This window comes from Oratosquilla oratoria, chromosome 24 (genome assembly GCF_046742065.1).
Source record: "Oratosquilla oratoria isolate Oo_2021 chromosome 24, ASM4674206v1, whole genome shotgun sequence".
NCBI classification, from domain to species: Eukaryota; Metazoa; Arthropoda; class Malacostraca; order Stomatopoda; family Squillidae; genus Oratosquilla; species Oratosquilla oratoria.
Window position 1 is genome coordinate 58,696,138 of NC_134800.1, and position 13,029 is coordinate 58,709,166.

The window sequence follows — 13,029 nt, forward strand, 5'->3', positions numbered from 1 at the left end:
CATGCAATCACAACATCATCCATATACAACCATTCTCCATTCACCCGTCTTCTGTCCTCTCCCGTCCTTCCTCAACAGATATTCCCCTCTTCCCCAAAGCCCCTTTCACCCCATCCATCCACCTCATCCTAGGATGTCCCCTCATGTTCACTCCCTCCACATCTGCCTTCCATACCTCTTTTACTAGTCTTTCTTCACTCATTCTTTCCATGTGTCCAAACCATCCTAATATTCTTTCATCAACCCTATCTCCCAGCTCCTTTTCTACCCCTGTTCTCCTCCTCATTTCTCACTCTATCTAGCCTAGTAACCCCCATCATACTTCTCAGACACCTCATCTCAAACAAATTCAAACTCCTTCTCTCTTCTTCTCTTATGTTCCATGTTTCTGCCCCATACAGTGCTGTTGGCACAATCACTCCTTCATACAGTCTCCTCTTAGCATCCATTCCCAAATGTCTATTCCTCATTACACTCTTTAATCCACAAAGGCATTTACTCGCTTCTCTCAATCTACATTCTACCTCCACCTTCACTCCACCTTTTCCTGCTACATTTGCACCCAAGTATCTAAAACTATCCACTTCCTCCAGTCGCTCTCCCTTAATGCTCACTTCCAGTCTACTGCCACTTTCACCCCTTGTACATCTCATCACCTTACTTTTACCCACATTTATCTTTAGCTTTCTTCTATCATATACTCTCCCAAACTCTGCCACCAACTTCCTCAATCCCTCCTCCGATCCTGCCACAAGCGCAGTGTCGTCCGCAAACAACAGCTGGCTCACCTCCCACTTTTCTCCATTTTCTTTAACCATCTCCAAACCCTTGCAAACCTCTCGCACCACCCCATCCATGTATAAGTTGAACAGACAGGGCGACATAACGCATCCTTGACGAAGTCCCACCTTTACTTCGAACCACTCACTCTCTCCATTTCCAATCCTGACACAAGCTCTACTACTCTCATAAAAACTCATGACAGCTCCCAGAAGCTTTCCTCCTATCCTGTATATCTGCATAACCTCCCACAGTGCCTTTCTGTCTACCTTATCATAAGCCTTTTCCAGATCCATAAAAGCCCAAAAAACATCCTTCTCCTTTCCTATGGCTTTCTCACATATCTGTCTTACCACAAAGATCTGATCTACACAACCTCTACCTGCCCTAAATCCACACTGTTTCTCACCAATTACTCCTTCTGTTCCTCTCTTAATCCTCTCAATCAAGATCCTCCCATAAACCTTCCCAACTACACTTAACAAGTGATTGATGTAAACAATATGTGCCGCCAGTATGTGGGGGACACACTGCTTCATTGTGTGTATTTACCTAAAGTAGTTTTATTTACATAGTTGTAAATTTGTGGTGAGTGCTTCAGCAAGATTGTGCCGAGTGCTGAGACAATAGATAGTTTTATGATAAGGTTAGATAAATTCATGGATAATGATGATAGATGGTCAAATGTAGGTTTACAGCCAGCCTCTTGCAGACTTCTTGTTTCTTATGTTTTTAATGTTCAGTGGTCGGCTTATGGTGAATGTGTTCTTGTATGAGAAGAAACCTTCCACTCTACCACTTACCTATATCTTCACTTACTAATATAGCCAACCCTTCTCTCCCTTGTCCTCTCTTCACTCCTGACATCCTCCCAACTACACTCCCAATCTCAAACTCACCCCGCTCTTTCAACTTTGTTTCACCTAATGCCAACACATCCATCTTTCTTCTCATAAACATACTGCCTATTACCTGTACCACATCCACACACATTAAAAGACCCAAACCTTAGGGTTCTGGCTGGAAAATTCCTCCCACACCCTCTTATGCATTTGTTTTTTTTTTAGGAATATCCCCTTTGGGAGCTATAGAGAGTAGTATGCCTAGTACTATCCCATCTTGTTTTTGTGTGTAGATAACTCTGTAGATATGTAGATAAATCTGTAGATAAAATCATTAAATTGAAGTGCATTGAAATCTCGTATATAATTCATACCTCTATCTTATGCTTTGGCAATAAGAACACCTCCAATCCATACGTTCATGAAATTATAGGCAATTACTGTGCATGGCTCATCAGTTCCTTCCACTTCCCCCCACAACACATAAAAAGCAGAGCTCATACCTGTGGTGGAGCAACAGCTGGCAAAGTCCGATATTCCCTTGAACCCCGTGACAGGCTACTAACAGACCTATTGGCCTGTGGGGGTGTGGGTGGCTTAGTAGTAGGAGCAGGCCCTGCAGAGGTAGGTGGGTGGTGGTGACTGGGAGGTGGCATACCAACACTACTGCCTGACCGACGAGACCGTGGCGTGCTGCTTGAAGTACAACGTACTCCATGTCCAATGTCATCCAACACTGTACAAGAGTGACAATACTGTTAAGAATTATTTGTAATTAAGCCGTTTTATTACAGACATATCCCAGAGATACATGTTTACGTGTGTATTTACCTAATTGTAGTATACAGGAAAGGAGCAATGCTCGTTAGGTCCAGTCTTCTATTCTCTTATTTTCTTACATACCTAGACTCAAATTCATGTAAGGTTCCAACTTAACCTATATTTTTGATTTCCAATTATATTTAAATTTGAAGTCGTGTATTACTTGAGCTTCGGGTAATCACCTTCTGAGGTATTCCACATATATATCTACATGGAAAACTGTATTTCTTCACAGAATTTTTTCAACCCTAAGTAATCTGTTTTCTTAAAATTGAGTCTCCCTTGCCTGTGTGATCCATTCCTTGGCTCTATTTCCTCATTCTCCGACTGAAATTCAATTGTCAAATGGTCACTTTTTCCTACTGGGCAAAGGTAGTTCAAGGAGCTGATGATGTCTGGCTCTTTGGTTAGTAATAGATCTAATCTTGTAGGAGTGTCATCTCCTCTTACCCATATCACTTCCTTTACCTACTGGGTCATTATGTTCTCCAATGCTATAGTCAACAGGGTATTTCCCCAGGAATCTGCTTTGCTGCTTGCTTCCCAATCCTCCCAGTTGACCTTACCACAATTGAAATCTCCAATAAGGACTATGTTACTACTTTTTCAATATTTTTCTTTAGGAAAAGAGCTGTATCCATTAACATCTCTTGATATTCTGTTTCATCCCAAGCTCCTGTCTTGGGGGGGGGGGGGGGGGGGGGTTATGGGTATATGCCACCATGAAGCCTCTTTTATTGTGTCCTTTAGTGCTGATCTTTGGGTGAATTGCTTCAGCCCTGCCTTCACTCAGATTTGCTTCTTCCACCTTTATGTCACTTCTCACCACAAACATTACTCCTCCACCCTATTTATCTCATCTGTTTCTTCTCCATGAGGTGTACTTATTGTTCCCCAATTGTACATCAATTTTTTTTTTTTAGGAATTTAGTCTTTACTAGACATATCAGGCATCCTTGAGTAGTCATTTATCTCCAACCTAGCCAATAGTGAACTACCAACATATTAATATATGCTATTCTAAGTTTCCTTGTAGTGCTTACTTTGCAATACTGCCTTCTTATTTTCTTAGAAACCATTTCCTCACCTTCTGATTGACAACTCTCTTTATACACACACACACACACTTTCAACGAACGGACGGCTTGACGAACGCTCTGAAGAAAAGTGCAGATTGAGGATACCAACGCAAAGAGAAGTGCCTTTTTGTATTTGCAGGGGGGGGGAATTGCTCGTGAGGTAGTGGGAAAGTAAGGAAAGAGGAGAGGGGGAGGGATTACTGGGGAAATGGAAGGTAATGAGGATGTGGAGGACTTGGCCCAGGCAGACGGGCGGAAGGTCAACATGAAACGACCACCGGATGACGAAATGGCAAATAAAAATGTAAAGATTAGAAGTATAGAGAGGAGAAATACAGTAGAAAGTGACGAGAATATGTTCCAGGGATTTAAAGAGGGTGGGGGGGACACAACCCCCCCCAGACTGATAAGACTAGAGGAGAGAGTTGATAAGGTGATCGAGGACTTGGAACGTAAGTTAGGTAATGTAGGCTCCATTCTCCAAAGAATTGAAAGATTGGAACAACTAGAGAAGGCTAACAGAAACTTAACTGAAGAAGTAGAGGAACTAAAAAGACAGTTAGGAAATGTAAAGGAGGAGAATGAGAAATTGAAGAAGAATAGTAATGAAAACAGTGAGAAAATAGCTACAGAAGCTAAAAATTGGAGAATAACTCAAGAAGGGAATAAGGTTTCATTCACTGACATAGTCAAACAGCAATTGAAAGAACATAATGAAGACTCAGTTATTAAAGTGATGAGACAGAAGGAGAATATAGTAAGAGAATTAGCTGACAAAAAGAAATGTATAATTATATTAGGAATGGAAGAGAAACATAACCCAGATAGAACCGCAAGAATCAAGGAGGAAAATGAAAGGGTAAGCAGTTTATTAAAATTAGTCCAGGAAGATGAACCAGAAATTATAAAGGAAATTGAGGAAAAATTCAGACTCGGAAAATATAGTACAGATAAGACCAGACCAATTAAGATTAAATTCAGGTCACAAACAACGGCAGAGAAAATTCTATCCAAGACAGGGAAACTAGCAACAAATGATCAATATAAAAAGGTATGGATAAAAAGAGAAATGAATAAGGAGGAAAGAGAGGCAGAAAAGCAGAAAAGAATTGAAGCTAAGGCAAAAAACGAGGAAAGAACGGAGTCAGAGAAAGAGAGATTCTATTGGAGAGTAGTGAACATGAAAATAAAGCAGTTCGACATACTAAAGAAAAACATAAGGGAAACAGAGAACACAATGGAAGTGGCAGAAAACTAAGAGTGTCTTACACAAATATAGATGGATTGATAACAGGATTGAATGAACTGAATGATTATTTGAAAGAAAAAGAACCGGACATAATGGGAATTGTAGAAACAAAATTAAAAGGCCCACTACCACCCAACAGTGTAGGACATGATACATACAATTATTGGATTAGAAACAGAGAGAAAAAACAAGGGGGTGGAGTTATGTTCCTGACTAAGAAGGATATAAACGTGAAAGGTGTCATATATGGAAAGAATACAGTAGAGATGATTATGATAGAAGTGGAAGACCGAGATAAGAAGAGCAGAAAATTTGTGATCAACTATGTGCCTCCGAAAACAGCCTCATGGGAGGAGAATGAACATAAAAGTATGTTAGAGGACACAAAGATAGCATTAACTAAAATAATGGAAGACGGAGGAAGAATAGTTATGATGGGCGACTTTAATTGCAAAGAAATCTGCTGGGAAGAAATGACAGTAAAGAGTGGTGATGACTCATGGGGAAATGCTCTACTTGAGATGATTACTGACCATTCAATGACACAATGGATACAAGAGAACACTAGGTATAGAAATGAAGAAGAACCATCGAGGCTAGACTTAATAATTACATCTGAACCTAGAATAGTGGACAAGATTGAATATAAAACACCAATAGGTAAAAGTGACCACATATTGATTGAACTGGAACTTAATGAAGAAAAATATATGAAAAGAAATGAACAATATAGAAAAGGAAGAATGATGTATGAAAAAACAAACTTTGATAAAATAAGAGAATTCTTCCAACAAGAAAACTGGGAAGAAATATACAAAGAAGAAACATCAGTGGAAGAGAAATGGAATATTTTGACAAAAATTTACAAAGAAGGAGTGGAAAAGTATGTCCCAAGACAAAAACAAGAAAAAGAATATGTAAAATGCTGGTACAACAAAAGTTGTAGGGAGTTAAAAGACAAAAGAGACAAAGCCTGGACCGGATGGAAAAAAGACAGAAGACCTGAAAAATGGAAAATATATACTGGTTATAGAAATGAATATGTACAAAAGTGCAGAGAGGAAAAAAGAAAATATGAAAAAGATGTTATAGAAAAGTGTAAAGATCAACCAAAACTATTCTACAGATTTGTAAACAATAAACTGAAAAACAAACAAGACTTGGAGAAATTAAGACAAGGGGGAGTTGAATACACTGAGGAAATGGAAATGGCAGAAATTATGAACAAACATTTTAAATCAGTGTTTACAAGGGAAAATATACAACCTGAAGAGATTGAGTGGAAGGAAAAAGTCCCCCCTATGGAAGAAATAGAAGTAACGAAGAATGAAATATTGACACACTTGGGTAATTTTGATGTCAGAAAATCGCATGGGCCAGATGAAATAGCAAACTGGATTCTGAAAGAATGTAGGAATGAACTGGCAGACAAAATACATAGCATAATAAGCAGTTCCTTAAAAGAAGGAAAAGTTCCAGAAGATTGGAAAAAAGCAAATATAGTACCTATATATAAAGGAGGAAATAAAGAAGAACCTACCAACTATAGACCAGTCTCTCTAACAAGTACAATAGCAAAAATATGTGAAAGAATTATCAAAAGTAGATGGGTAAAATACTTGGAAAAAAACAACGTACTAAATCCAAGGCAATTTGGATTCAGACAAGGACGATCATGCGTCACCAATTTAATATGTTTCTATTCAAGGCTAATAGATATAATACAAGAAAGAGATGGATGGGCTGATTGTGCATTTCTAGACCTAAAAAAAGCTTTTGACAAAGTACCACATAAGAAGTTGCTTAAGAAATTAGAATATGAAGGAGGAATACAAGGTAAATTGCTAAATTGGATGGAAGACTTTTTGCAAGAAAGAAAAATGCGAGTAGTGATAAGAGATCAGCACTCAAAATGGAATGAAGTAATAAGCGGTGTCCCGCAGGGAACAGTTCTGGCCCCAATAATGTTTGCTATATATATTAATGATATGGATGAAGGAATTGAAAGCTATATGAGCTTCTTTGCAGATGATGCAAAATTACTGAAAAGAGTGAAAACTGAAGAAGATTGTGAATCACTACAGAGAGATCTAAATAAAGTACAAGAATGGAGTAGGAAGTGGGAGATGGAGTTCAATACAAAAAAGTGTAGTATAATGGAATTTGGAAAAAGCAAAAACAGAATAACAGGATCATATGATTTGGGAGAAGAAGGAATAAAAAGAGTAGAAAATGAGAGGGACCTGGGAGTCATTGTTATGAATAATATGTCACCTGAGAAACATATAAATAAGATTTTTGGAGAAACTTATAATTTAATAAGAACAATCAAAGTGGCATTTACATACCTGGATGAAGAAATGGTGAGGAAAATCCTAGTCACCCTGATAAGACCAAGATTGGAATATGCAGCAACGATATGGTCACCAAGTACAAAAAAATGTATAAAAAAACTTGAAAGAATACAAAGAGCAATTACTAAACTGGCACCAACACTCTCAAAACTATCATATGAAGAGAGACTACAAAAACTTAAACTACAGACACTAGAGCAAAGAAGAGAGAGAGGAGATTTGATAGCTATTTACAGAATCATGAAAGGCATAGAAATTACTGATAGAGAGAATCTGATAAAATGGGATGACAGAAATACAAGAGGACACGGAAAGAAAATAAAAAAAGACAACTATAGAAGAGATTTGAAAAAGAACAGCTTTCCTCACAGAGCAATAGACAGTTGGAACAAGTTAGATGAGAAAGTGGTGTGTGCAAAAACAATACATGAATTTAAAAATAGTTTAGATAAAATGAGATATGAAGACGGGACCTCACGAGCATAGCTCCCCTTCCCGTAAAATACAACTAGGTACAACTAGGTAAATACATATATGTATATATATATATATATATATATATATATATATATATATACACACACACATGTAAAGAAAAACCCAAACTATTTTACAAATATGTAGATGGAAAACTGAAAAACAAACAAGAAATAGAAAAACTGCGCCAAGATAAAAAGGAATTTACAGAAGAACTGGAAATGGCTGAAATAATGAACCACTTCAGATCAATAGAAAACTCACCTAACAGTGAAGTTAGAGAGAGAGAATTATCCCCAGCAATGAAAGAAATAAACGTAACACAAAAAGAAATCAGTGATCAAATTAAAACCCTGGATGTCAGAAAATCACATGGCTCAGACGGAATAGCAAACTGGATACTGAAAGAATGCATGGAAGAATTAACTGACAAAATATATGATATAATTAAATCCTCACTTAAAGAAGGAAAAGTACCATTGGACTGGAAAAAAGCAAACATTGTACCAATTTATAAGGGAGGTGATAAGGAAGATCCATCTAACTACAGACCGGTCTCACTAACAAGCACAATAGCAAAAATTTGTGAAAGAGTGATCAAAAACAGATGGGTTAAATACCTGGAAGAAAAATCTATACTGAACCCAAATCAATTTGGATTTAGACAAGGGAGATCCTGTACAACAAATCTGATCTGCTTTTACTCAAGATTAGTATACATAATACAAGAAAGAGATGGATGGGCAGACTGTACTTTTCTGGACCTGCAAAAGGCATTCGATAAGGTACCTCATAGGAAACTAATAAATAAGATAGAGTCAAAAGGTGGCATCAGAGGAAAATTATTGGAATGGATGAAAGACTTCCTGATTGGGAGGAAAATGAGAGTTGTAATTAGAGAAAAATTCTCCAACTGGGAAGAAGTAAAAAGCGGTGTCCCGCAAGGATCAGTACTGGCCCCGATCATGTTCGCTGTATACATTAATGACATGAATGAAGGCGTGGAGTGCTATATAAATTTTTTTGCAGATGATGCAAAATTACTTAAGAAGGTAAAAACAGAAGAGGACTGCAACTCATTGCAACAAAATCTGGACACAATATGGAATTGGACTCAAAAGTGGGCAGTAAAATTCAATAATAAGAAATGTAGTATAATGGAATTTGGAAAGAGTAGAAACAGAATATCAAAAGATTACAGAATTGGGGAAAAAAAAAAACTATGAAAAAGATCTTGGAGTGATGATTGGAAAGGACATGAAACCAGATAAGCATATAAATAAGATGTTCGGAGAAACCTACAACTTATTGAGAGCAATCTAAGTGGCATTTACTTATATGGACGAAGAAATGATAAGGAAAATACTAACTACACTAATAAGACCAAAACTTGAGTACGCAGCATCACTTTGGACACCCAGTACCAAAAAGAATATTAAGAAACTAGAAAGATTACAAAGAGCGACAACCAAATTAGCACCGACACTCGCCGAACTAACATATGAGCAAAGACTATCCAAATTGAACCTACCAACTCTGGAACAAAGAAGAGAAAGAGGAGATTTGCTAACTATCTACAGAATAATGAAAGGAATGGAAGTTTTAGACAGGAACGACCTATTAGTGTGGGAAAACGGTAAAACAAGAGGACACGGAAAAAAATGAAAAAGGATAGTTATAGAAAAAACTTGAAAAGGAACAGTTTCCCACACAGAGCGATAAATACATGGAACAAATTAGACAACAAAACAGTATGTGCTAACACTATATAAGATCTTAAGATAAAACTTGATGCGGAGAGATACAAAGACGGGTCACCACAAGTATAGGTCCGCTCCCGTATATTACAACTGGGTAAATACATACATACATATACCAAGGCTTTTTCCCCCTTTACAAGGGAGCCAAAAAGGAAAAGGCATAAATTCATTCCCACCCATTTCATCCCTGAATACACTCCACACCCCTCCACCCTCCCTCTTATCTTAGCACCTCCTGGATGACGGGTCATCCCTGCACCTTGTCCACTGCCCTGGGTCAGAAGCAGTGTCACCAGACACAGCACATCCACAGCAAGGCCACTTCATTAAATCGGCAACCCCCCCTCTCCGTCCCCCCATGCATAAAAGGAGAAGACGGGGAGAAATCCCTTCGGGCTGCGTCAAATTTTGCTCACACATACTACCTCACCCCCCATCCCCCCGCCCATTCCACCTCATGCATCACAACATCTTCTATATACAACCATTCTCCATTCACCCCTGTCTTCTGTCCTCTCCCATCCTTCCTCAACAGACGTTCCCCTCTTCCCCAAAGCCCCCTTCACCCCATCCATCCACCTCATCCTAGGATGTCCCCTCATGTTCACTCCCTCCACATCTGCCTTCCATACCTCTTTTACTAGTCTTTCTTCACTCATTCTTTCCATGTGTCCAAACCATCCTAATACTCTTTCATTAACCCTATCTCCCAACTCCCTATCCACCCCCGTTCTTCTCCTCACCTCTTCATTTCTCACTCTATCTAGCCTAGTAACCCCCATCATACTTTTCAGACACCTCATCTCTAACACATTCAAACTCCTTCTCTCTTCCTCTCTTATGTTCCATGTTTCATGTTATATACACACACACACAAAATTAATCTTTGCTCCTATCATTTTTGGCTTTCTCTAAGTGCTTTTGTGTCTTTGCTCATTCCTCTTTATTAACATCTTTCCTAATCTAAAAATTTTTTAACCTTCATGTGCTAACTTCCAAGACTTGATTACTCCTTTTGCCATGGCTTGCAAATTGAACTTTATTTTCATTGGACATGTGCAATTTCTCTTATACTTGCCTAACCTATACATGCTATCAATCTGGTCTATTACATCCAAATCCTTCCCTAAAGTTGACGTAATTTCCCTAATCATTTGTATTTCATTTTCTTGACATAACTTCCATGAGAGGTTGTATTCTTCTCGGCATCAAAAGAGTAAGTGTCTACATCTCTAATGAGAGATTCTCTTTTTTTCCTATGAATTTGACTATGCCTTCTTCTAGACAATCTCTTTCCTGTTGCTCCATGATCTCTTTAAAGGTTACTCTATTTCTCCTATCCTCATTTGATGTTGTCCTATCCTCTTTTTCCTCCAAGGTGTTAAGATTTTTTTCTCTAATCAAATTTTCATTTATCTTCTCAATTTATCAAATCTTACATGCTATTGAATTCTGAAAGTATACTCAATCTGGACAGTACCTGTATAGTCAATTGGTTTTCTGACATATTTGATTGGCTTTTCAGTGTTGGCAGGTGCAAGGATCTTGTATTGCCTAGCTGTTGTTTTATTTGTGGTGAGGACACCAATCTCACGCCGTGCCACCTTCTCCTTGTGTATCATTACAGTCTGCCAAGAAATACAAATGAAAGTAAGAATAAAAATATATTGAGCAGGGCCAGCTGCTTCATTTACTGTACATATATCACCATAATCTGTTGCCCTGAGATTCTTTTAATGGAAACCCAGTGCCTCAAGGTAACAGAACACACTATTTTTATTTGACAATTTGTCCAATCTCCTAAAACCACCTACAACCTAAAATTAATCTCCATTGCTATGGGCATGTTCCACAGTACCCTCCCACACTTTTTGTCTGTGCTACCACTACTCTCCTTGTTTCCAAAATTACTTTTCATTTCCTCATTACCTCCTCCTACAATAACCACAAAGTAAAGTATGTAAACACTGTTATTAACACTGTTATTGAGGGGTGGGGGTTATAATTTTTCTAAAACTTTTTAGGTAGAATATTCAATGTGTAAATAAACAATTGTTTTCCTTTCTCATATCTTGTTTTAACTTGCATTCTCTCAGTTATCTGGCTCACTATGAAAAAAAGTTTGGTGACCTCTGACCAAGCCTTTTTAGTACAAATCACTCCAAATGATTGATTCTCCATGTATTATCTCCTCTCCTTAAGTTATGTTCCTACTTACCAAGTCCTAAATTCTTGCATCATTCCATTTATGTATATAATAAACATCTACCGGGGTATCACACATTTCTCCACAAGCCCTATCTTCATCTTGAACCATTCTGTCATCTCATTATTGACCCTTCCATCCACAAACACTTTTTTTAAGTCTATCAATAGATATAAGCTGCAGTTTAATTTTTGTGTTCTACATATTTCATTATGACAAGCTTTTTTATTAACAAGAAAAATTTGTATATATATATATATATATATATATATATATATATATATATATATATATATATATATATATATATATATATATATATATATATATATATATATATACACACATACCAAGGGCTTCTTCTCCCTTAAAATTGAGGTAGACAGGTCAAAGACACACACACTCACATCCACCACCCTTGTTTCCCTCTAATCTTAGCTCCTCATAGAAGAACAATAATCACTACTTACCTGTGATATATGGTTAACTTGACTTTCCATCTCAGCTAACTGCTGAGTTTGTTGTTCAATCATTTGCAAGAAATTGTAGGCTAAAGTGTTGATTTGATAAGCAACACTTGCAAGGGATTGTGTAGTATAATTCTTTGTTTCCTCTAGAGCAGCTCTCTTGTTTTCCGCCTTTAAACATACAAATCATTAACATTATCTATTTCACATTACACTGCTTTCGCCAAATTCAAAAATTAAAATACATACATATACCAAGGCTTTCCCTTACAAGGGAGGTAGCCAAAAAAACAAAGGCATAAAAACCATTCCCACCCATTCCATCCCCAATACACTCCACTCCCCTCCACCCTCTACCCTCCCTCCTATCTTGGCACCTCCTGGATGATGGGTCATCCCTGCATCTTGTCCACTGCCCTGGGTCAGAAGCAGTGATGCAAGACACAGCACATCCACAGCAAGGCCGCTTCATTAAATCGGCGACCCCCCCTCTCAGTCCCCCCATGCAGAAAAGGAGAAGACAGGGAGAAATCCCTTCGGGCTGCGTCAAATTTTTCTCACACATACTACCTCACCTCCCATCCCCCACCCATTCCACCTCATGCATCACATTATCATCCATATACAACCATTTTCCATCCATCCATCTCATCCTAGGTCACCCACTCATGTTCACACCCTCCACATCTGCCTTCCATACCTTTTTTACTAGTCTTCACTCATTCCTTCCATGTGTCCAAACCACCCCAATAATCTTTCAACATCACTATCTCCCAACTCTTTTACCACCCCTGTTCTCCTCCTCATTTCTCACTCTATCCAGCCTAGTAACACCTATATTACTTCTCAGACACTTCATCTTAAATACATTCAATATACTTCTCTTCTTCTCTTATGTTACATTTCTCTGCCCCATACAGTGCTGTCGGCACAATCACTCCTTCATATAACCTCCTCTTAGCATCCATTCCCAAATGTCTATTTCTCATTACA

At 38.0% G+C, this 13,029-nt stretch overlaps 1 protein-coding gene across 6 annotated transcripts in view; it reads right to left on the reverse strand.

The window, feature by feature from the left end:
• LOC143038679 (abl interactor 2-like) overlaps positions 1–13,029 on the reverse strand; it is a 31,555-nt gene that overhangs the window by 12,686 nt on the left and 5,840 nt on the right. For all 6 annotated transcript variants that reach the window (XM_076208220.1, XM_076208217.1, XM_076208222.1 and 3 more), the window contains exons 3-5: positions 12,040–12,207; positions 10,844–10,991; positions 2,126–2,358 (exon numbers count right to left, since the gene is read on the reverse strand). In XM_076208220.1, the coding sequence (XP_076064335.1) occupies positions 2,126–2,358; positions 10,844–10,991; positions 12,040–12,207 (549 nt within the window). The remainder of the gene's footprint in view (positions 1–2,125; positions 2,359–10,843; positions 10,992–12,039; positions 12,208–13,029) is intronic.